This window comes from Rhinichthys klamathensis, unplaced genomic scaffold (assembly GCF_029890125.1).
Source record: "Rhinichthys klamathensis goyatoka isolate OS25496 unplaced genomic scaffold, OSU_Roscu_1.1 h1tg000123l_1, whole genome shotgun sequence".
NCBI lineage: Eukaryota > Metazoa > Chordata > Actinopteri > Cypriniformes > Leuciscidae > Rhinichthys > Rhinichthys klamathensis.
The window spans coordinates 2496176-2523173 of NW_026606660.1; the positions used below are offsets into that span (position 1 = coordinate 2496176).

The window sequence follows — 26998 nt, forward strand, 5'->3', positions numbered from 1 at the left end:
AGATCTGGCAACCCTGGCTTGAACTACGGGTGATTCATAGGTTGCTTTTATGCAGCTGTTTTGAACTGTTAATGCGTTATTGACGCATTAACTTGCCCTAAATTCAACACGAGAGATTTTCTTCACACACAGTATGAGTTGCAGTCAGACATTGACAGGATATAATCGGCCCTGATAATTGTCTGTTTTTAGTGAAAATAATAGCGTTTATCGGCCGATACCAATTATTGGTTGATACATCGATGCATCTCTAAATAGAACCAATCAATGATTGATAAAGTCATCGTGTCACTGCAGCTGCCGTTAGAAGCTCCGGTCGCTATAGAAATAGTTTTTACCGCTATTTTAACATAAGAAACCACATTCATGAGACACTTGTTGTCAGATTTCATTGGTGATTTCAAATATGAAATTTAATTTTAACGGCACTTGCATGACTGAAATAAAATAGCTGCCGAGAGGTGTTTCAAAGATGGCTGCCGGGTGAAATTACTTGTCTTAAAACTAGGGCTGTCAATCGATTAAAATTTTTAATCCAATTAATTACATACATGGTACAATTTCTGGTAAGCTACGTTTTTATTATTATTGCTTGACACAAATTTCACGATTTCAATTTAATTTAATGCTTGTGATTTGATGCAATATTGACTCATTTGGATAAATATTAGGTACACAAGATAGGCATTCATTTTTCTCACCAAAAAAAACAATCTCACCCAATGCTGTAAAAATACAGAGAGCCATATCAGCTGGTAGTATTTAAGGTTAAAAATAGCTCAAATTAAATATAATGTGTGTTTATTACAAATAACAACTTTGATAACGGCTAAGTAAAAATATAATACATATGTAATATAGTAGTAGGCTACATACATTTAGAAAAATACTCTCTATAGCTCTTTTTTTATAGCCAACGTGCTATAAGGTCATGAAATGGCTTTCCTGAGGTAACTAAGGCTAAATGTTATGTGACATAATTGTTCTCCAGCTGTTTTATTGACATCTTTTCGCGGTTGAAAAACACTGATTGATCGAGGAATATACATTTCGGTAAGTTTTAGGCTGCCCTACTTTATCTTTCAACATTGGTCATTCGTGTTTATTTACTATTAGCTAGATGATCGGTTCACGTGCCGCTAGGGATCTGTCATGTCACATTTACAAGCGCCAACGGTATTTATTGTTTGATTTTCGTAATAAAATTGACAGAATCTGAGAGCTGAGATTTTTTTAATATCATAAGTAATGTCTGTCTTGTCTGTTTCCGTGTCCTCTCTTTGGTGCGCGATTTTTCTGTGCGTGAGAAAATGGTTGTGTGACGTGAGAGCGCGTGAAAAGTTATTTCTTCTCAGATTAATTAATCGAAATAGACAGCCCTACTTAAAACCATTGGTGGTGGTTGAGGAGATCCCCCCCTTCTATGTAAAGCGCTTTGAGTGCTGAGAAAAGCGCTATATAAATGTAATGAATTATTATTATTAAAGGGACTTTGCTAATATGTAATGACAGTTGGATGTCTAAAAGTTGTCAACATGAATGTATTTGAGATGTGAATGGGACTGTCCTAAAGGTCACTTCATCTTCCCTCAATCAGTAACAGTCAGGCAGATATAATCCTATTTTTGACAGCACTGTTAAAAAGAAATGGCCATGTAAACAGCATTTCCTGACTGTCTTGACAGAATGTTTCAGGTTTAATTCAAGTTAAGATCAATCCACAGCATTCACCCTATGAACTATACATAAATGTTGCACTGGAAAAAAATAAATAATGTAACATGATGTAACAATTGAAAAAATACATTTTGTTGTTTTCACAAAAAAAAAGGGGAGGGGGGGCAATATTAAATATGTGACCCTTCTTAAAGCAGTGGAAACAATCCGACTTTGACTCCATGATAGCCATTTAGGGTGCACAACTGATCTTATTAAAACTTGAATAGCTATATGACCTTGCACATGTAATAAACCACAAAGACTATATACTCTGCATTTACTGCTTCTGTTAGAGTGAAGAAATGGTGCACTGTTAGCATGTAGGGCTCTTAGCCAATAAACCATTTTTTGCAGAAACAGAATAATTTCCTTCCCAAATGTTGGCTATAAATGCAGTGAGCTTAAATAAGACCACAGAATTAGTCAATGATCTGAGTCTTCATTAGGGTTGGGTACCGAACTCTGTACTTTTAATGGCACCGACAGAATTCACATTAAATCAATCGGTGCCAAATTTCGTAACTGAGAACGCATTTAAATGCAAGACTATTTAAATACGAATCCTTCATGCGAGACTGCCATCCGGGAAAAGGTATGGAGCGTCTGCTGCAGATCCAGCATGATGTTGAATAGCTTTCTCCACAAGCAATCAGGATGGTGAACAAACTGTCCCTCCCCCATGATCCCACACACTCCACATACACGTTAACATTCAATCCCACTGTACCTCCTTACCATTGTTGTAACATGTGGACAGCTAGTCATCTGTCATGGTGTTTTCTTATTAAAGCACTTTATTAAGGACATTTAACAATGTTTCTTATGCAGCTGTGAGTGTGTAAATATTTTGTTATGTTAGGTTATGCTAAACTGTACGAGTGGAATATTGTTTAACTTATTCTGACTTTTTACTTTTAATGCACTACAATACGCTGGTGAGGAACGGGATTTTGTTTCTGTGTTTATGTAATACTCGGAGGAATTACAATAAAATGAAACTCTGAACTCTGATGTTCTGCTGATCTCTGTGTGATTTGAACAGTATAAAGCTCAGTTGTGCAGCATGTTGTTTGACAAAAAAAAAGTTGACTTGCATATGATTAAAAGTTAAATTAAATCAATGTTTTATGTCTTCATACACCGTCGCCCGTCGGTGTATGAATGAGTGAGTGAATGGGTGAATGTGAGGCAAATGTAAAGCGCTTTGGTGGCCATTGGATCTGTGAAAGCGCTATATAAATGCAGTCCATTTACCATTTACCATCTTCAGAAAATACATAACACAGAATTTGTGCAAAACAAAAAAAAATTAAAAATTTTTTTAAAATGGTTGTTTTTATAAATATTCAAACATCACAGACAATGGCAGACAGTGACCATGGCACCTCTGGCATAATGTATAAATGACTTACAGTTTCTTTACAGTTATTGAGGTAAACATGCCTAAAAAAAGGCATTCATCATTGTATCCAAACCTATTCAACCTATTCACCAAACCTAATCATCATTGTGCTTGAGCCTCCTGGAGGTTTGTCATTATCCCACTGATGTCTATGATTTCATTTGAAGCTTCTATAACATTTAAACACAATTAAGGAAAATATCAATTGTCTTTTGATCTCTCTTCTGAAAGCATGAAATAAGGCTGCGAAAATGTTACTCTAGTATCTAATATCATGTGCTCTCTACTAAAGAGTAAACACAAAGAATATATAGTATTAACTACTAAAGCCACATTTTATAATGTCTGTAATTTGATGGAAATGCATTCAGGCGTTTCAGGACCGTCGTCTGTTCACATTGATGAAAAATCATTTTGTTTTTGTTTTGAATAATCATGCAGCCATAACACAAACAGCCAAATACAGATAAGAAAGTAAAAAAGAACATAAGTGAACGTGAGCAGTGTGTGTGTGTGTGTGTGTGTGTGTGTGTGTAACGGCTCCAGTGGGATGAATGTCAAAAACCATCGGAGCCTGGCATGTCCCTTTCATGCACATCTACATTGTCCTCCACTCACAGTATTCAGACCTCTTCATTTTTATTTTCTTCACGTTTTGTTATAATGCAGCTGTATGCAAAACTGCTATGGCTGCATGATTAATCGTATTTTAATCGTGATAATGAATTTTGCTTCTCTTTATTAATTCAAAATAATCGTTGGGATATTTTCCCAGCTAATTATTTGTCCTGAAAATGTTTTTTATTTAGACATTACTATTATCATGCATTGGTAACAATTCTCCACTATCTTTCCTGCTTGGGGTTGCCAGATCAAGGTAATAAATCCCCCAAACTGGGCTTTTCTTGTAAAAGGATACATTTTCTGCCCAGTGTTTTACTTAATCTTCTCAATCTACTGTAGCAATAATGGAAAACATTCATGTTGGCTTACACCCAAGGTTGGCACAAACCAGTGCTTAATTTGTAAATAAATAATTGCCGGATCAAAAAAGCAATTAAAAAGGCACTGTGACCGACACCGACAATACAACTTAAGTTTTTCCCGGAACATAAAATGACGTCATAAACAGTGACGGCACAAGCATCATTCACACGTTTCTGCTCAGACTTAACTACAGCCTAGTGTGTTATTCTGTCACGTTTATCGCTACGTTGAGGCCAAAAATCATTCAGTTGATCAGTGATATTCTCTCGTTGCCTTTTCCATTACATCGATTCCTGATTCTGACTAATCTAATTCCCGCTCCCGCTATCCTGATTATTATTAGCAGTTCCATCTTCAGGATCTCTTTTGATCAGCAACACTACCAGCTTTACTCGTGGATATGGAAAATGAAAAATGAAATATATGCTTGACGATATGAACTAATTTATATTAGAATAATTCACCAGGGATATCTCTCTCTCCAAACTTGATCCTACTCTCAAAGCGCTACGCTTTACTTCGAGCTAAACAATAAGCAGTCAGCACCAACCAATGATATTGATTTTGAACTAAAGAAAGCTGATCAAAAATATATTTGCTGAGGGCCGATCGCAAAACAATACATTTGCATGAACCTGCGCTCGCTCTGTCTCTCACGTGCACCCTGGCACGAAGCGGGCGTTTTCAGTTTATTCCTATGGAAGCTGAGCGTTACGCTCACGCACGAAAACTAAACTGAATTAAAAACGCTCACTTCACGCCAGTGTGCACACACACTGTCAAAATGTAATGCACTTTTTATGCCAGATCGTTTAAAAACAACACCGGAACGCAAAAGTCCAAAATCTGACATTTCCCGGAACAGGATCCGTCTCAAACTAAACTGAATCATATCTAGCTATCCACCTAAACCGGCTTCATGGTATAGGCCCCGTTCATGTGCTCATGTCCTCATAAAGTGAGACAGCAGATGCTGAGAACACCACAAGCATCAAGCGTGTTTGAGTATGTGTAGTAAATTAAACTGCTCCACTCATTCACACAGAGACACGTAGAACATGCAGACTTCAAATTTCAATAGCATTTATTTTTGTGGAGTAATATATTTCATAGTACATTTCATGATTCCATAAATGTACAGTGCTACTTTTGATTTATTCATCCAAATTTCGTGGCATTGCATGTTAAATGCGTGTAAAATCAATTATGACTGTATTCCGTGGTTTTGTAAGCATTTTCTGCATAGCAGAAATCATAGGGCCCTACAGCAGCCATGGAGAATATTAAACACGAAGCTGAAAATCTGTAATTTGGCATACAGTTATAGGGATGGGTATCGATTCAGATGTTCCAATTCGTTTCGATGTCGATTCTCGATTCTAAATTCGATTTCGATTCCCGATTCGACTCCATGAATATAGATTTAATACAAATCCTATATTTATAAAAAAAGAACAGTGAACAAGTTTAAAAGTGGTTAATTAATAAAAATAAATAAAGAGCCACAAACCTGTATATTAACCTCTTTTTATTTTAGGTACACTTGGGTACATTAAAAAAAGCATCACCTGTAACATTCACATACAAGTCTATGAACAGTGCAGGAAAACTAATACTGGCTTTTGGGTGATAGATAAATAAATAAGGAAAAAAATTATTCGTGGCCTTTGAGAATCGATTTTGAATCGACCACATTTGAAAAAACGATTAATCGTAAAAAAAATGTTTTTGCCCAGCCCTAGTATCGAGTTCGATATTTTTTTTATATACCGACCGAATTGCCTCAATACCATCGAGTATCCAAACATTTCTTGTTCTATCCGCGCTGAAGCTGAGATCGTTCGGCAGCTTTGTGGAACGGTACGAGATGCGTCAGTGTACATGTTTTCGACGTGTCCGTTACACGTCACACCTGACGTCACGTGTCTTTAAGGGATCTTTACGGGATGTGTGTCAACACACTCACAGATTCTGGAAAATCACTGGCAGTGTGAATGACCCCAAATCAAATGATCCCGGGACACATTATCCGTGTATTTTCCGGAATCTCTGAGTAAAGGGGCTCTAGAAGCTCGGAATACCTCACGCAGACAAGCACTAAAATGTCAGAAACGGTTTACAGTCGGAAAATGATGGAGAGACTCAAGAAGTAACAACAACATGTAGAATGCAACAGGACATTTCTGAATGGTTATGAATTTATGTTGCTGATGCGGAGTTAACTATCTTCATCTAGCATATTCTGTCATGATAATCTATAAATGGCTCGTGTGGGAACTGTTGTAAGAAGCCTACAGAGTGACATGCTTTTGTGCATTTGTGTTGCGTACTGTATTGCATGTAAAAAGACGGATGCGACAGCTTGAGCAGACTCACAAATGTGCTCTACTACAAGAACTCTTCCTCTTCTCATTGGACCGTGTGTTCCCGGGGGCGGGGTTTATGTAAATGTTAGGGTTGGTGATGTCACTAACCCAGGAGGAATGTCGTGTAGTCCCTACCAGTCGTTTGTTGTAGTCCTTAAAAAACGATTTCTTTAAAAGTAAATATCTTCCTTCCTCATGCTCAAACAGCAACATTACACACTAACTAAAGTTAGGCCCCGTCCACACTACTGCGTTTTCGTTTAAAAACGGAGACCTTTTGCTACGTTTGCACCTCCCGTCCACACTAAAACGGCAAAAACGGAGACCTTTTGCTACGTTTGCACCTCCCGTCCACACTAAGGGCCCGTTCACATATCGCGTCTTTTGCGCGCTCAAGTTCATTATTTCAAATGGAGGCGCGCGGTTTGCGCGCTCATAATGGAAGCGACGCGGTCGCGGTGCGACGCGCTCGTTTTTTCCAGGCGCGTCTGCGCCGCATCGAGATAAAAACATCTCAACTTTTCAGAATGCCGCAAGCGCACCATAAGCGCACAGTAGGTCACGTGACAAGAACCAACCGGAGCGCAACCGCCCTAGCGTTTTGAAAAAAAAGAATGCGGCGCGCCCAGCGTTTTCTACGCGTTTTTAGGCGCGATATGTGAACGCAGCCTAAAACGGCAAAAACGGAGACCCAAAACGGAGAAGTGTAGAAACGCTGCCGATCCGTTTTTCATTTTGATTCTCCGGAGGGCGTTTTAGTGTAGACGGGTCAAAACGGAGGACTTTAGAAACGATGACGTAGTAGAGGCTCACGCTCGGCTCTATGATTGGGTGTCATCAGTCATGGCGTATATCTTTGCTAGCAGCTGTTGTACAAGTAAATTCTGCATTTTACAATGCTATAACTGCCTACATGCGCCGGAGTCAAGCTATTATTCGAGCGATCTGTGACAATTCCCGTGTGCAGCGGCGGCGTTGACCGTACATGGAGCGTCGGTTTGGGGTTAACCCAGAGCATGGTGGGATAATTTTATCAATGAAGTTGTGTTTACACCGGCACGCGCATGCCCAGTGTTGGTGAATGGTCACGTGATCCGCGTTTTCAGTCGTTTTAATGTGGACGGAGATCAATTCTAATACGCAGCTAAAACGCTGGTGTGGACGGAGATCGTATTCGTTTTAATTATCCGTTTCTAAACTAAAACGCAGTAGTGTGGATGGGGCCTTAGAAAAGTGAAATCATAATCAACCACCCCTTTAAACGAACCAATTCGAATCGAAATCAAATAATCTGATTATGTAATCTGAAAAATGATTATGTAATCCAAATGAAAGGTGCATTTCTCTCTATAGGCGCGTGCGTTCACACTGTGGAGATGACGAGTCAGCAACGTCAACTTCATCTTTGTAGTCAACACTGACTCAGAAAACACAAGTTTATTAATAAACAATTAAAATGTCTCCTTGCTATTTTTTCCCCACACATTCATAATCATTAGGCTACTTTTGCCAGTGCTTTGTGGCAAGCTTTATGCGTGCACTTGAGCGCGAGGCAGATATTCCTCCCCCAGTGGCCTATATATGAGTCATTGAGTCTAAATAAGTCAACAAACTGAAAAAAAAAAGAAAAAAAACAGTTTTTTTTAGATATGTAATGCAATCTTTCATAAAATTGATATTGAAAAAAAGTATTGTTAAGGAACTGCTATCAAAGTCAAGGTATAATTTTTAACGATTACCCATTCCCTACAGGGAACTGATAGCTGAAAGCTGACAGCTAAAGACGTAAACTGCACCAACCAACAAGCCATTTTGCTTAAAAAATATTTAAATGGCCTTAAAAAATTTGAATTTCTTCAAGCAAATTCACAAGCAAAGTACAAAAAAACAAGGAAAACAAGTCACTCACTGTTCAAAAGCTATGCAGCTTGGTTATGAGATATGCTTAACAGCAGAGCTCGTGATTTGTGTTCAAGCCCTTAACAGGGATATTGCTTTCTACACCCCCAAGGCCAAAAATTCCTTCTACTTCTCATTTAACCATTCCATTGTTTGACACCTCACAAAAAAATGATTAAAAAAAATATTTTCTCATTTTACAAAACACAGACCTGATGGCATGTTTTGCACAGAGTGCTCAAGTCTGCAGAATGAGTTATGAGTGGTTTCCTAATGGGCTGGTTGTTTCAGGACGGCTGTTTCCTGCAGGCACGGCCACGGGCACAGCAGCGTCTGTTGAATTATCATGTGGGAACGCAAAGTGGGAAAAATAAAACCTACAGCAAGACCTGATGGGCATATAAAAAATTCAGACTGGAGCATTCAGGGTGAAAATAACAGCTTTCCAAAGCAAGTGGATTCGATGTGTGATCAAACATATTGAAAGCAAAATAGAAATATCAGGCTAGAAATCATAGACTGGTCTGTGAAACACAGATATATTGGTGCTTTAAGCAGACAGTTTCAAAGCATTTACTCTCATTTAAAAAAAATAAAAAAAATAAGACCTGAGCAACTGATTCAACTTTAGCACACACACTTTGGACTAAAGGGACTAAATGCAAGCAAGCGAACACAGAGGCACATGGGAAGTAAAATAGTGTGATGTATGTACCATGCAACGGCACAAATGTGTCAACCGAGAGAGATTTTGCTAGACTTTATATTTGTTTGATTGATTTTAAAGGTAGATTTTGCATAGAGAAATGTGGGAAAGAAACAGAACGGGTCCCGAACAAGAAGATGTGGATCTTGTTCTCAGTGGAGATTGCTAATTACTGAAATTAGAATTATTATAATTAGGGATCAAACTAACCCTTAAAGGGATACTTCACCTCTGGAAAGATGAATGTGTGTTTAAAATGGGTCATTTATGTAGAAGAAATGTAAAATTATTTTTGAATTTGGAGCTTTCTAGACTGAGAAAAGCCAGAAAATGTATTTTTGGCTTATGTGGATGAAAGACAACAACTCCCAGAATGCACTTGCTTCGCTGCCCTAGGAGGCCACGCCTACCGGTAATGAGCGCAGTAGTTAAACAACAAGTCTAGGCTACTAGTGAGTCTCCGTGATGAGTCTGCCCGGGATTTCGAGATCGCCCAAAATGTCCGGGATTCGGCTTTTGCGTTCTACAGTCGCCGTTCATTATGTTTACTGTGGCGAGCAGGACGAGGCCGAGGGGGTGATTACTGATGAGCGACACCTGTGAGACGCCCCAGTCTCGTATCTCTCACGGAGGAGCGGGAATTTTCTTAGCAATGTTAAAACGCACATCAACTGAACACTTGTTTAGCGTTCATGTAAACACTACATTCAGATTCACCAATAGGAATGAATTCAGTTAGATTGAAACAAAGGTGTGCATGTAAACAATGAATGGCGACTGCAGAAAGCAAAAGCTGAATCCCGGACATTTTGTACGATCTCGACGGCCGGACATGTCCGGGAAAAAGAGAATGGATGGTAACCCCTACTACTCAGCTTTCTCATACTAAGTTACTCCGCTTTCTCCACAGAACAAGAGCCTGCTAGCTTAGCTTCCAAAAAAGATGGCTGACACTATGTGTCCATTCTGTGAGTGAGATCCCACCCTCTATGGGCGGGTTGAGGACATGCGGGACAGCCTCTACTACTGACTGTAGTCTTTAGCCTCTGGCCAAAAAATCCTCCGATGACGCAAAATGACGATTTTTGCGTCATCGGAGGATTTTTTCCAGACAAAAAATACATAAATCTCTCGTCTCAGGGGGATATGAGGGTGGAAAGCACGGTACTACAGGTTTTCTACTAATACAAAGCTTAATGCTAAATCCTGAAGTATCCCTTTAAAGTTGCGATGTAACAAGTAGAGACAGATCTTTTCTTCAATACTTTAAGATACATCCGAGTGAAACAAATGACTATCGGAAAAAGTAAAATAATGTAGGGCAGGGACAACGATTCATCGGTTGCTGATTGGATGGAGCGTCTGAATGTGAGCTTGCAGTCGATTGTAAGAAAGAGGCAGAAAAAACGATTGAGGAAGTCGGATGTTTCACCGGATGGTGGAGATTAAAAGCTAAAGCTTGAGAAAAAAAATAACTGAAACGTATGCAGAATGAGTCATTCACAATAAGATCAATAAGATGCATTTGGAAAATAGATAAAAGAAAATAGAAATGTCCATTACATGCCAACTTTAACTCAGCACCAGTTTTTTTTACTTTGAAAAATGCCGTGCTCACATTTATTTCATTCATAGGCTTTGAAATGTATAATTACTACATTAGGATGTATTGCGATTCCTGTTATTCAATGGTTGTTTTTAAATGTGCTATATACTGTAAATAAACTTGAAACATGAAACTTATTCCATCCTCAAATGTAAGACCTCTTCAAACGATAATTAAGACATTTATAAAACTTAATTTTGTAGACCCACAGATACTTTTTTTATTCCCACACGTTCTCCTAAATCCATTTAATCTATTTTAGCTGTAAATGCGAGTGAAACGCTCCATCCCCACTCATTCCTTGACAATATGTTCATATTACCCACCACTAAAGGAAAACCTTATTTATACATTCAAAGCTGCAGTATTTCTCAGCTTACCATTTAATACAAATAGTTCTCCATAACAACAATGACAACAAAAGTAAATACAATAGACCAGCAGAAAAAGACAACAATAAAGCACAAATGTGCACTGGCTCAATGGGAGTCAGGAGCTGGTGTCTTTCTGCAACAGACTATTAAGTATTGAGAAACTGACAAAGGCAGCCGCTTTCTGACCACACTGCGACAGGGGTTAATAACAAATCCATGCCTGTCAGCTGGAGCTAAACAAATATGAACGCAGAGGGCAATAAAGATATGCTGAACTCTGGGGCTTTTACAGCACTCTAATACAGTGAAAGTGAGTGCTGATAGATTCTTGGAACGGCATCAAATTCAGGATGTGAATAATAAATTATAATCAATTCTTCATCCTCACAGTGGGACAGACAGCTTTCATCACAATGCCAACTAGAGGCCATTCTTCAGTTCAAACTCCTGCATCTGAAACACGTAAAGCTGTGACCGACGACGAGTGTGGCCTTCATAAAGCTTCACCTGTCAGACAGAGGAGGTGAAGAAAAGAGTCCTGTTAACACACACAGTCTCAAAAGCAATAACAGTTTCATATATTAATAACAGTTTGTTTGCTGTTCACTACAGCCTGATAAAGACGGGACTCTCCCTGCCGAGGAAAACGTCTCGTCTCAAGGTCCCACTGGCCTTGTAGTAAAGTCAAACACCAGAAGTGTCTGTCACATGCTGCCTTGCATGTGTTTTTAACTGGCAGGGTGTGTGTAATCATCAGACATTTAACGTCCACTCCCAACACTCACAGGCTTTATATGATGAACAAGGCTGTTGTTCATATTGTGTAGAACATTTGCAGTGTTGACCAACAATATGACCAAGAGCAGGCAAAAGTAATTTGAGGAATAAATTGAAGCAATTGACTGAACCCATCAGTAAAGCTGTGCCTCTTTTGTTTATAGTTCCAAACTCATTACAGAGAGTAATTCACTACAGGCAATATCTGTAATAGCAAAGAAATAAAATAGTTTATATTGTCTGGCCATATTCAACCCTTTCAATCATTTCCAGATTTGTGACATTACTTTTTATGTAATGCTAAAACACTGCTGTTCAGTTTCAGAAGTTGTAGGGATGCTTTCCTTTCCCAGGAAGAATGAGAATATTGGTTTCAGTTTTTAAATATTTTGAATATAATGTAAATTGATTTTACACACTTAAAGCAATATCGTATCGCATTTTGAATATCACATTATTTAAGCAGCCCTAATATCAACTTAGTACCAAATTAATGATTTATTCATACTTTGAGTGCAAGGAAAATTCCACCAATCATAGCCCTATGCACTCAAAATACTTACATATTTGTATGCATATTCAGCAATGAACTTATATTGTTTCTATAGGTACAATCAACTTTAAATTACTAGTTTTATATTTCACCACCTTTTTTATTTGATTGTCATTTGCTAAATGCCGAATTTGGATTGGAGTTATTTTCCTCACTAAAGCCATTTAAGGGCCAGATTTACTAAACAGGACAAATTAGCATGACACTGCAATCCCATAAATTAAAAAAATAGGGTAGCATGTCAAACACCAAATGGGTGAAGACATGCTTTTGGGCGTTAGATAAATGGCACAAATATCAGTAATTGACTACCACAAACCTTAGTAAATCACGTTATTTAAATAGTTTTCTCCCATAAATGCTGTGTCTGAAAGGGAAACTCCTACAAATCCATAATTATGCAATAACATCAGCCACAAAAACAACTGTGTCCACACCTTTTCATTGCTAATTTTTCACTCTATGTTTTTAGTAGATCACGACAGTCATTTATTCAATGCCAGAGAGGGTTTGTGTTGGTGCAAGCGGTTAGTAAATCCGGCCCTAAGACCATTGTTTTGTTTTTTGTTTTTGTCCACTTTTCAAATTTGTTTTTGCTTCAAATGTTTTTAATTCTGTGATTCACCTCATAACTGGTTGGTTGGCTCATGGCTTATAACGCTTTTAACAAAGACTTGAAAAAGTGGGTGGGCACTAATGCGCTCTATTATACCGGTAAAGTCAGCTGAGCACTGGGTTTTTGTGTTAGATTGGACAGGAGTGGCACCACTCAGCCTGTTGAGCTGGAACAGGAGGGGCGCTCAATACCACTCCCTCTATCTATTCCTATAGCATTCCTATTCCCTAAAATCAACTCATCATGATTACAGTTGCCTTTAGAGTGGGAACAGCAGGTGCACGGCACTCCTAATGTCTTCTGAAGTCACCAAACCTGTACAGCCTGCCCTTTCACAAGAGAAAGCCCATGTACTGTGAGTGAGAAATGAGTTTTGTCAACTTCAATATCACAGCAAATACTTTCACAGCAGAAGATTTGATGTGAGGAGGATTAACGGATATGGTCTTGGACTCACAGACAACTCACTGTCCTTTAACCCGTCAACCACTTGGTGCATACACAAAAATGGCAAGCACTGGATGGCTGGATAGTGGATAAGATGCATTTTCCGGGAGTTTGGGTGCAGAAATTTTACTGGTCAGCCAGAAAACAAAGGCGTATTTACAAGGACACTAGATGTGCCAAAGTTGCAAGGCTAGTGGCATCACATTTTTGAAGATAGCAGGACATAACGGCCACTAAAGGGTGAATTACTGACTATAAACAATCAAAACTTCACTGATTCATATGAGACTGTAATTCAGAGGTTCACCAGATTGTTTTAAAAACGCAAACGTGTGAATTGTAGGATGCCGATTTTCTTAAAGTCATTACAGTGATGGTTCTGACTCACCGTAGTTAGAAACAGAGAGGACAAACACACTGAAAATGAGTATGATTAAGTGCGTGTGTTCGATCTCGGTCTCACTCAAACAAATGAACTATTGTATGATTAATGAAATATTATATAATTGATATAATGAAATATTAGATAATTGATGTATTTCTCTTGTTTTTGAGCACATCACTGGAGCAGTTTGATCTCATGGTGTTCACTGGTTGAACACAATGATCTTGTGTGATTTGTGTGTGATTGTGTGAGTGTTTAGTATCTTACAAAATGTAAATTGTCTGAAATTTTAGAGTGTTGTATATTTCGATGAGGCATATTTACAAGTGTTGCAAGGATGACTTACAGCCAAAAAAGACTTGAACAGAAAGAGGGGGTTTCATGACCCTTTAAGTAGTCAAGTAAGTTATCTTTATTTAAATAGCGCATTTTACAATACAGATTGTTTCAAAGCAGCTTTACCAAGAAAATAATGCAACAAAGTTTGTTTCTGCTGTACAGCAGATCTAGAAGAAAATAGCGTCACAATCCAGCGTAAGTAAGTTCAGTGATGGTTCATTTCTGTTGTAAAAAAGTTATTAATTTAGTTAATTTATCTATACAGCTGCTCTGGAGAAAACAGTGATGTCCTCGTCTAGCGCAGTTCAGTTTTCATATAATGGTGTCAATGCAGGCAGATCAATAATATTGTTGAATATTAAGTGAATAGCACAACTACTAAACTAACTGTAGTTAGTCACTTTACATGTCAGTCAGGACTTTATGTCAATAGTCTAAGTCTGGCTATTAAAGCCTTAAACAGTAAAAAAATAAAATCAATAAAACACCAAGTGTTTTAACTTGTTTTAACTGTTTTAACACATAACTAATTCACTTTTCATTTAAAGCACAGCTGTCAGAATATCAGTGGCGCGCTACAATAAAAGACAAAATTACAATTAACAAATAATAATCATAACATGCTTTGTAGTGACATTTGGGGCCTTGAGACTGATGGATGGATGTGTGCGCAGCTCTGTCCTTAACCAAATCATCCAAGGTTTGCAGACGATGATTTGCATCATTCAAACACACATGTAAATGCAGGACTCATGTAAATAGATTACAATCAGCTTCCTGGTAACCTTGCACTGGGAAACAAGTGCTCAACTATCCCTGTATAACCATATCCATCTTATTTTCCATCACAATTGATCACATTTTTTAATTATATTTGACAAAAGCCCAAGACAAAAGATGACGATAATGTAGGGCATTTCATTATTGCGCAGTAGCGTTGTCACATTAGTCTACATATATCGCGGTACAACAGTACAACAAGTATAAAGTCATTGCGTTATTACCATGTTACTATTCAATTTCGGTAGTATTTCTTACATGTTAAATAAACCTATGCTACTGTACCTAAATAACGTAAAGTTTTTTTAATTTGTACATTTTTTTCTATTGTTTGTGTCCTATTATTTGTAATTTGCTGCTTTGTTCCTATTTTTAATATCAAAAATAAAGTAAAATTGCCTGCCTTGCTTTATTACAGAAGACTGTGTGTAATGATTGTAGTCAGCTTAAAGGGCATGTGTTTTATAATATTGGGTTGACTAAAATGGGAAGAAAAAAAAAGGTTCACATTTAATTCAGTATGATTTTTTTTTCTTCTAGACCTATTAAACTGTCTACCGCAGTCAAATAAGAAACATAAAACTACAATAAAATCTATATGCACATATCGAAACGAAATTTGATTCAAAAATCGAGAATTTATTTTTAATCAAATCGTGACCTCAACAATCGATTTAAATCGAATCGTGAGGTACCAAAAGATCCCCACGCCTGATAAATAGCCTATTTAAAGAGATTTCCCCAAATTAAAGTTAGCCTAGTCCACATAAGTCAGAACGTTAAGGTATTGTTGTTCGTAATTGTGTGTCTGGGTTTGAGTGCACTTCTCGTGTATGAAAAGTATCTACACATAAAGGCCAGCAAATGCCACAAGAAAAGGCTTGTCGTGTACTGACAACTACATTATTTAACTGTATTTTCTTCGTTAGGATGTTGATATAACAACTGTTCAAGTGTCAAGTAAGTTTCATCTATAATATTTCTCCTTTAAACTCCTTAAAATATAAAATTTCATACCGTATTATCCCTCATAATAACCGAACAAGCCTATAAGAAAGCTTAATTGTTATACTAGTTTGACATGAAATAGAAGAACACGGAAAAGTTGTGTGTAGGCTGTCAAAACACTCCCTCATCTTGCTCATCCTGGACGTTTCTCTGAACCACTGTCAGTGAAAACCAACACATACTAAACAATAAACAAAATTAAATTATTTAGTTTTGGTGCAGATATACACTTTTTTAAAATAATATATTAACTTCAAAGATGTAACATTAACGTGATGGTAATTTAAACATAGCCTTTGTAAAAAAATAAATAAAGCAAAACATTAATGTGCAAAGAAAATTGTAAACAACTAGCATTTCCAAGTGTATAGCAGCAGCAGGAGCATCATCATTTAACTAGCCGGCTAGTCTCGCACGTCCCTAATCACGTCCTCCTGTGAGAACAGCCCATAATGCAGCATTAAGCTCAAACAAATGAATCATTTAAACCATAAGCATAACTCTACAGCTGTGTTTAGCTTCAGTGCCACATTTAAGATTAATCAGTAACGTACGTGCATCGCCATTTTGAGGACCTTTCATTGCCTGTTATTGTGTGCATTAACAAAGAAAATGGCAAAGGTTGCAGACCTAAAAGTGGAATATTACTTCTAGGGTTGTTATATATGAATTTAAAAAAACATATCCGGAAAAACAGCGTAAAGCATGGATAATTTAATCCACCCATGCACTAGAAGCAAAATGATTTTCATTTCAGAATTTTTTCTCCAGCTGATTAGAGACGAGTCGGTGGAGTGGGTCATCCCTGTGACCCGGACTGTGGTGTTGACCGTTGTCCTGTCACACTGATAGTGGGGGGGGGGGGGGGTTATTGTGTATGATCAGGTGCTGCTGTAATTACAAAACTCAACCATGCATGACCAGTGAACACACTGCTCTCCGACTCTAACCCACAGCCACTGCATTAATACTGCTCAAAACTTGTTTTTGGTACAAAATTAATGCATTGCACATGAAAATATTGCCATATTTGAAAGTGGATAACCGATCTAGATTGTCCAATAAACATAAAGCTAAATTTATATTTTTAAAAGCCTGATTACAAAAACAAAAGGCTCACCATTAAAAGCTATGTGCCAAACACTTCAACATAAATCAAACATGTACAGTACAGTACTCAGTGGTGGACCAGTGTAATACATTTTTTTAAATCATTTTACACTCTAATGGCCACATTTCCTTATAAAAAATAATCACTGCCTTACAAAGAAATAAAATAATGCCTAAATAATGCAAACAAGTCACCGCAACCAGTCAAAATAAAAGTTTGGTTTAGCCTAACTTGACAAATATATTACTGTTGTACAGTAGAATTTAGATATGTCTTAATGCAACAATAATACAAACACTAATAATAATAAATTGTTATCAAAACTTTATTTAAGGAATAATCACAATTCTTCCAGGTTTTAATTTTAAGTATAAAGCTCAGTTGTGCAGCATGTTGTTTGACAAAAAACAAAAAAAGGTCATGATTAAAAGATAAATTAAATTAATGTTGTAGGCTATGTCTTCATTTGATTACCAGAAAATACATACAGATTTTTTGAAAAAAAAAAAAACATTTTATAGAATTTTTTTTATTTTTTTATATATATATATATATATATATATATATATATATATATATATATATATATATATATATATATATATATATATATATATATATATATATATATAAAGTGTTGTTTTTATGAATTCAATTAATTAAGTAGCTAGTAGCCTATTATTTACGTGTAACTATTACAGTATACAAACATCACAGACAATGGCAGACAGTGACCAAGGCAGATCTGGCATAATGTCAATAACACTTCTATAAATACCTAGAGTTTCTTTACAGTTATTGAGGTAAACATGCCTAAAGCCTGTTTTTTATAGGCACCAACGATTTGGCCAACGGCATGAAAACGTCAGCTCCTTTAGTGGGCAAAAGGACACTGGACAGGGTTTTGCTTGGGCAGATTTGTCTGTATGTGATTCATTAACTACACCTGAAATGGCCCGAACACATGACCAAATCATATTCAATAACACAAGCAACCAAACAAATAAATAACAGCACAGAGAATTTAAAATCAGGGGGGAATAAATAAATAAAATAAGGCCACTAATGGCCCTTCTCTATAGCGCCATCACTCATCCTCACTTCCTGTCCACACAGGAAGCAGCCTGTGAGAGGAAATTCTTCCTTTTATGAAAACACTGGACAATGTCACACTGCAGCTGGGTGATAGTTTGGAGATCCTAATAACAGCTGATGGCAAAACACACCGGTTATATCTAGCTATACCGACCACAAAAACACACTAGGAAGTCACAGACAGCATCCTCTGACCTCTGACCTCTGCTTACTTGCCTTGACACTGAACCAGAAATGAGTCAGCAGGAAAAGCACTGATAAACTAAACTGTTCATAAAGACAGCTTGCAGTGTAAAAAAAAAAAAAAAAAAAAAAAACCTTTAAAAGGTGAAACAAAGAGCAGCAAGTACAGAGATTTCATGTTTCTCAAAACCCAGTGAGATGAAAGTAGACTGCACTTTTGGACATGAAGGAGAGCGCAATCCAATGAAAGGCGGTGAGTGCTATCTGTGAAGGAGAGCTGTGAGGCCGCGATTCACTGTTTATACATTTAAAAGCACTGAATCGCCATTTAATCGAAATTTATTCGATTCTTAGCATTTTAAATCGATTATTGATCGAAATTTACGATTCACGATTCCAAAATACATGTTTCAAGGTCAATGTATTGGCAGGATTTGTAATCGATGCATCTAGAAAACGAGTGAGTCGTTACTCGTTACACCCCTATCCATTAGTCATTGTGATCTCGACTTCAGTGAAAGTTACATTATTGTCTTTATGAGTCAGTAGCAAAGACTTTTATATTGAAAGGGACTGAAACAAGGATGTAAACAAGGACATTTATTTTTACTTTAAACTAGGGCTGTCGCGATAACCACAATATTGCAATACCGCGCTACTGACCGCAGAGGAATGCAAGTAACCGCAGCAACTGCGAACCGCGTTTTCTTTTTTCATAAGGCCACCCTTCGTAGTTCGTACCATGTGTTTTGAATGTTAAATAAGTTAATAATGATAACAAGACTGTTTATTGCTTCAGCTTTGCCCAAAAGTGAAGCATTGCTGGCCAGCTGAGCCTTGAAGTGGAGCTCAAAGTTACAAAATAATTAACACCTTGTTTCATTACATCTATCATTTAAGGAATCAGCTTTTTGAACGTTTTCGTTGAATGAACGGTTTAAAGGAGAACTCCAGCGCAAAATGAACCTTTGGTCTAATAAAACATTGGTACCTAGTCAACCGTTCTCTGAGATTTGTTTTCATGATAATCGAATGTAAAGAGTTTTATCTCTAAAAACTGTTTAGCGTATAACGCTAGTAATGGGGGCATTTAATAAGTAAAAAGAATCGCTAGTTTATACCACTAACAAGGCTCAAAATATCCCCACACGAACACAGTAACATAATGAGGGTCCCTACATGCAAAACGAAGCATTGAGAACTTTGTAAGTGTACAGACCGTTTAATAAGAAGATAAAGATGAAGACAGTCCACTTCGTGTATACAGACAGGAGCCATCTTTGGAAAACAGACTCGACTAAAGGAGTTCTCCTTTAATGACTCTCTCAAAAGACAGTCCGTTGGCGTAACAATGTGCGCGCTGAGTGACAGCCTTTCAATGCGCAGAAACGCTGTTTAGTTTCGGTTACATTGTTTTTGTGTATTCTGACCACATCATAACACATATTTATATAGCAACAAATAAATATAAATAAATATAAATAAATAAATGGCGGTAATACCGCATATCGCGCTATTGAGCCACTCAAAATTACCGCAAGGGAAATTCCTTCACCACGACAGCCCTACTTTAAACAACGCCTTATAAAGACGCAATTTACAATTGCTTTGACTAGCGCTGTCATGGGAAATCCCCTTAACTGTTAAAAGGGCAAAGACAAAGATATTGCTTTCCTCAGAGGGCATTCAAACTGATTTTGTGATTATGAATAGGCTATATGATTGACCTGAAGAATATCTGCAGGTAATGCACTCGCATAGTCTCATAATACTACATAATACAATAAGCTTAAGTAAATTAAGTAAATCAGGGTTCCAGACTGCGACCATGAAACACGCCAATTAGGAATTAAGTCATAATAATCGTAAGTTAAATGTACAGTGTACGACATGTAAAAAAGACAAGAGGCTAACAATGTCAAGATCAATATTTGTGTAGCCTGACACGGTGTTTTCACACTGCATCCGTTCCAGGAGCGGTGCGTAGCCGTGCAGAGATCGTTTACACACCGAGTCTATTTCTGCTGTGCTGCACGCGCTGAATTAAAGTGACAGCGCATAGTTCGTGGTCAAAATGAGCACAAATTGACATGACAATGAATTTCATCATAAATGCATTTAATTAAATAAAATGTAGTCATCTCACCATTAATGCATTTAATTAAATACTACTATTTTTCATCTTTTTAATAGTTTTTTTTTGAGAATATTTTGATTTGATAGTTAAAAGATTAAAACATTTTGCTAACACGAGGTCTTGTGTCACTGTCAGTCTTTTTACATCAGTGCAAAACTATGGTATGCAGATTAAGACCACTATTCATCAGCATGCATTGATAAATCCCATGGCATGTAAAAAAAAAAGAAAAAGAAAAAAGGTGCGACCAAATCATATGCTGGTGCGACCAACTGAGAAAGTTGGTAGCACCAGTGCAACCAGTGGAAAAGTTAGTCTGGAGCCCTGTAAATCTTATTTATAAAGCACATTTAAAAACCACAGCAAAACTGACCAAAGTGCTGCTGAACAGAGTAAAGAAAATATTAAATAGAAAAACAGAATAAAACAAAATAGAAGACAAACAACACTAAATACTAAAATTAGATTAAACCGCCTGGGAGAAAAGATCTAGCTTCAATGAAGCTAAAGTGACGTTTAAAGTAGGGATGTGCACGAATATTCGAATTTTCGATCTGTAATTATTATTCGAAAAATAAAATACTATTCGAATTTTACTACATTGCTTTGCTGGCCGTAAATGCAGTGAATCCATGATAAATCCCAAGCACTAACTCGCAGTTATAATTAAATGCACTGGGTGGCGCTGTGGAGTGTGTTAACAAGTTGTGTGTATTTGATCACATAATGTTGTCGTCTGCTTCGCGAAGTTTGGAATTACTTGAAAATGATCTTACTAAATGGAATTACTTTTGATCGAATTAATTAATTAATCTGAGTTATAATATCATCAACACAATGAGAAATCACATGAAACCCAAACAGTCGAATGAGGAAAGACAGCTGTCCATCACTGCATTCACGACTGCAGGTAAACGCAGCTAGACCCCGCGTGATCCGAAATGATAACTTATCTTATAGCAAAATGATTTTGAGACATATACTTCCTTTAGGTTTCGTCGAGGGAGACCGGTTTAAGAACAGAAAACGCAAAGTGCTGTTAGAAACTTAGAAGACCGTTATCTTTGTGTCTCTGAAGCGTCTGTCAGCAAAGCGCCTTTTCTCACTCGAGCATAAAGTGCTGGCGGCGCCCCTGCATGTGTATTGTTTTTCTCAATAAAAACGTGAAACAATATAAACACGATAATCATATGCTGACTCGTGTGTGTGTGTGTGTGTGTGTCTGTGTACGTTCTGTACGATATCTGGCGCAATCTGCTTTATTAGACGTTTTTTTCCCGTTCGCTCTGCTTAAGCATGCTTTTATTAATGCTTTTGTTTTTTATATTTTTTGTTTACACATAGGCCTACTGTTTAATGTTTTCAACTAAAAAAAAACTTTAACATATTGTAAGCTTGTTGTGTTGTGTATATTGCCTAATTGTAAGCTTGTTCAGAAATGGTGACAAAAACGTGAAAAAAAAATTTAACTTAAAAAATAACGTCTTTTTCATTAAACGTCATTTAAATAAACGAATAATCGAATATTCGATTTTTATGAGCCCGAATATTCGAATGCAATATTTTTAAAAAATGCCCATCCCTAGTTTAAAGGCAGGGAGGTAATTTGTTCCAGAAACATTGTTTGTTATGCTGGTGGATGGAGTAGGACCATTAAATGTTCGTCCAATCACTGCATTCGGTCCAAATGCAACGATAAGATGTTCTTCCTGCCTGTCAACGCATGTATTTCCATACCTCCGCGCACCTGAGACATCACACATCATCAGCGCATTTTTATTAAGCTATACCGAGTTAAGGCCCTTGCACACCGAGTCCGAAATTTTCGTATGCGTTTTTTCGTATTCGTGATTCGGTGGCTCAAACTGCTTGCTACGGATGCGAAAAACACCGAAAATCTAACCCGATTCGATTTTTTTTTATTACGGACGAAATTTTCGGAGGCAGTTTGCAAGCGTGATTGACATAACGTGAGGTCGTATTTATTTTTTAACGTGCGAAAATTTCGGACCCGAATTTCGGACTTGGGGTCTTTAGACAGACGTCAGTCACCGAGCACCACAACCGAAACAGCAGCACCTTTACCAGTTCCTCCTGAACCGAAACAACGAGCTAATGCCGCGATCACGCCAGAACTACTGACATTTGGAAGAGATGGAAAACCGTTACATTATACTTGGAGCGGTTCGTGACTGGAGTTTATGTTTCAATGGCAACATTATCAACTCTGAAATCCACTGCAGCAGTTTTAGTGTTTTACTTTAAGTTGATTATGTTCATTATTATTGTAATGTTATGTGCTTTGAGACATGAGATAGTTTAACACCATCTCTCATGATACTTTTGTTTGCGTCCTGCTGTACGTGTTCGTGTGTTTTGAAGGAGGCGTGGCTTTGGAGACGCACTGAATGGAGGGTAGGATATCATGCTTTCAAAGCTAGCTCGCTATTAGTGTTTATTTTGTTAACGAAATCCATGACATAAAATGTTCATTGACGACCTTTTTTTTCTATGCCTAAGACGTAAGACGAGATGACTCCAACGTCATTAAACGATAACTGTGACTAAAGACGAGACTAAAATTTTGATAAAAAAAATAAAATCTTGACCAAAATCACATAGTTTTTGTTGAATAAATGAGGACTAAACATTACAGACAAGCAGTTTTTAACAAGCAGCTACAATCTTTCATGATTATGGTTGCCAGATTTCAAGAATGTAAATCCCTCAATCAGAGCTTTTCTGTTAAAAGACCACGTTTTCTTCAGTGTTTTACTTAATATTGGCAATCTGCCAATAATGCGAACGTGTGAATATTTGCTCTCTCTACACTCCAAAGAAGCGCGAATGATCTGAAAACACAGACAAAAAAGTAAGCTGCAGTTCAGCGATCTCCACTTGAGATTTTCTGCTTAAAGGGTCTTTAAGGCGCTTGCGCTCTTTGCTGCGATCAAACCTTCTCAGTGATGAACTGTAATAAATCCAAACATGGATCTCGACTATATTTGCGATTTTCATTTTTGATAGAAGTTTTTTTGTTTTACCAGTTGGCCTATATGATAAATAGCCTATAATAAACCATATTGGCTCAACTGTTAAACTATCAACTTGAGATTTGAATCCGTGGAAGAAGGAAGTAGTTTTAAGGGGGTTTTAAAAACACTCTGTTGTTGTTTCTTACTTATTTACATACTTGTGCCGTCACCATCACACTTGTCGCCGTGCGATATGGCTCTATATCAGTATTTTCTACAGATTTTCTACCATATAATATACAGTACACAATGGTGGCCAAAAGTGATGTCTAGAGGGGATATTTGTTTTAAATGACTCTACAAGTTCGAATATTTGGGAAAGAAAAGGCAAACAACACCTACAAGTTATACTTTACCATGCAACAAAAAATACATAGAAAAACAAGAACCTCACAGGAAAAAGCATAAATTACCTACAACATGATCAGTTACTAATATTTTTGTTTGTTCTCTCCTATTTTTGGCATGTGTTCATAATTGTTCATAAATGTACAATTCAGCATCTTTCATAGCGTTATCACAAATAATGTATAAAACAATTGATTGCAAGCACAAACAAAATGCTTACAAAATTCGCACATGACATACTGTGAGGTCAGTTTTTTTTACATATTCTCTATATATTCAGACACATGTCCTTTTATTATATTTGTAGTTTATTATATATATATATATATATATATATATATAATAACATCCTTGTATTATGTTTGTTGTTCAAATATGTGTGTGTACGTGTGTGTGTGTCGTGTGTTATTTATGTTTTCTGTATATATTCACACATGTATGTGTGTCATGTCTGTTGTTTATATATGTGTTATATTCACACAAAACAGGCTGTCAGGTCTGTTGTTGATGTAGCACGATAAGCTAGCTAACGCTAATCATTCAATCCATACATTATCGATCACAAATGGAGTAACACGCACATTAATGCCCCTGTTTCACATTCAAACACCTAGTTTAACATCTCTGTGGCATTTAAACCTTGAAACCCGCAGATTTGCTGAGGATAAATCCGCGGTGTAGGGAATATATGCCTCTGAATGTTTCAGTCCTGTCAGAGTCTCACTCACCTAACAGCGCGCGTAGATGCTTCAAACGCGTGAAAACATCCTTCTTTGGGTCCAGAACTTTCTGTGTAGATTTCTTGACGTCTCCATAAGCCCTTCGAGTGAACATTCCGCTGTAAAAGGCGATTTTGTAGCCGGTTTTACCTTCCTTTCACCATTCAGACCTGTGTGTGTGTGAAGAACAGCAGCTGCCTGACTGACTGACCGAACGACCGACGGCAGGGCGCCAGATCCGCTGAAAAAACTCCCCTCGATTACTGAGGGCAATAAACAAACACACTTACCTCAATATTTTCAGGCTTTCTGCTGGCATGGATGCCCATTTCTTGACAAAACAAAGGTTTCGTCTACGAAAAATATGACATATTTTATCTACATTCAGTAGTGCATTATTTAATGCATTAAAATATACATCCCTAGGCGTGCACTGAGGTGTATTGACAATACTGTGTATTATTTACAAAACTATAGGGTGTTTTTGAAAATATGGCAACACATATCGCCGTTGTGGGTGTGTAAATACGGAAGTATACTGACAGATACACTACCTCATGTTGTTGTTATTATTATTATTATTATTATTAGCCTGTTATTATTATTACTACTACTACTCTTTACCTAGCAAAAAAAAATGTTTTAAACATTTGCCATATTTACCTATTTTCATAAAATTATCCAGATAATTTATATGTCCTACTATTATGTGCCATTATTATTAAACATTCCAATTTCTTCCATGATAAAAGATATGACTTCATCCCGTAGGACATGACGTAGCCCGCAGGTTCAGATGTAGCAGGTGTACCTGAAATTAGATTATACTCGCGCGCCACCTGGTGATTGATCTTGATATTGCATCCACCTGCTGCTATTACTGCGCATGTGCAGCACCACCAATCACAAAAATACAGTATTTAGACTTCTGATAAATTTAGATGTAGATTTAGATGTAACATAGATTTAATAGCATTTATTTTTTAATATTAGACCATTTTATAAAATTATACTTTTGATAAGGAATTTCGAAAATGTTTAGTAAAAATGTTTATTAAAGCTTGTACAGCAAAAAATATTTATTTTAAAAAACAAACAAAATTATAGAATATCATATTCTTTTTTTCCCTTTTCTTTTTCAATGAGCTGCACTATATAAACAATACACGTAATTATTTTTAACATGTAATTCACAAGCATTATTAAAAAGATAAATAAATAAAAACAAAATTAATTAACACTAAATCCTTACAATGATCATGGTAAACTCTAAAGGGTTTTCTTTTATTCAAAGAGTGTGTAAAATAATGTGTTAATTACAGAATTCTATTAATTTGCACATAACCTGCCTGGAACAATAGTCAATTATATAATACAAAAATATTTGCCTCAATTTTAAAGAACCCTTTATGCCAAAAAGGTTCTGTATAAGGAAAAATGTCTTTGCATAATACTTTCATGTTTATTTGCATTTTTTCAATAAAGTGCGTTTACGAGCTGTTTAATTCATAACATTTGATTCGAAATAAAAATTAATTATAACAGAATTAATTAATAAAAACTAAATCCATAAAATGATCACATGATGTATCCCCTAATAGGCTCTATGTATCTGACAGAACCCTTTAACGGTCTATAGAGCCATTTCTTAGTTTACTCTTTACGAGGAGTGCAGTGGGATTTTTGCTTGGTTTAACGTCTCATGCAGAGGAAGGTGCTTGTTTCAGTAAAGTGTCCCGTCATCAGGACCCACACAGAGCACAGGTGAGCGCCCCCTGCTGGCCTCAATCTCACGAAACCTGTTTTTTCACAGGTATTACTGACCAGACTCAACCTAAGCTTCAGTGGGCACTGGGCAGGGTGATATGGCTGTGTCCATGTGCTTGTTGCTGTCCAGCGTCTGCATGTGTCATATTATTTCAATCAATTAGTAGCAAATTAACATTATGAGGTTTACCAGAGAGCAAATGTATTTGCAAATTGCAATACAAGAATGCGCCTGCAAAGCTGCTAATTGAATTAAAGCTAAAAAGCCATCTTACAATATGCTTGATTTGAATTGTGTACTAAAGCTTTAAAGGGTTTGTTCACCCAAAAAATGAAAAATCTGTCAGTAATTACTCACCCTTGTCGTTCCAAACCCTCTTCAGAACACAAATGAAGATCTTCTTGATGAAATCTGAGAGCATTCTGTCCCTCCATTGACAGCTACACAACTACCACTGTGACGCTTCAAAAAGTTCATAAAGAGATCCTAAAACTAATATAGGAATTGAGCGGTTTAGTCCAAATTTTCTCAACAGAATCGATCGCTTTATATGATGAACAGATTGAATTTAGGCTTTTATTCGCATATAAACATTTATCAGCGAACATAAACAGAAGCTCAACCGAACTGGCTTGAGA

At 36.9% G+C, this 26998-nt stretch overlaps 1 protein-coding gene across 2 annotated transcripts in view; it reads right to left on the minus strand.

Moving 5' to 3' along the window:
- ralgapa2 (Ral GTPase activating protein catalytic subunit alpha 2) overlaps positions 1 to 24821 on the minus strand; it is a 207635-nt gene extending 182814 nt beyond the window's left edge. For both annotated transcript variants that reach the window (XM_056255880.1, XM_056255879.1), the window contains exon 1: positions 24602 to 24821. In XM_056255880.1, the coding sequence (XP_056111855.1) occupies positions 24602 to 24707 (106 nt within the window). In that variant the 5' untranslated portion in view covers positions 24708 to 24821. The remainder of the gene's footprint in view (positions 1 to 24601) is intronic.
- Positions 24822 to 26998: the final 2177 nt, after the last annotated feature.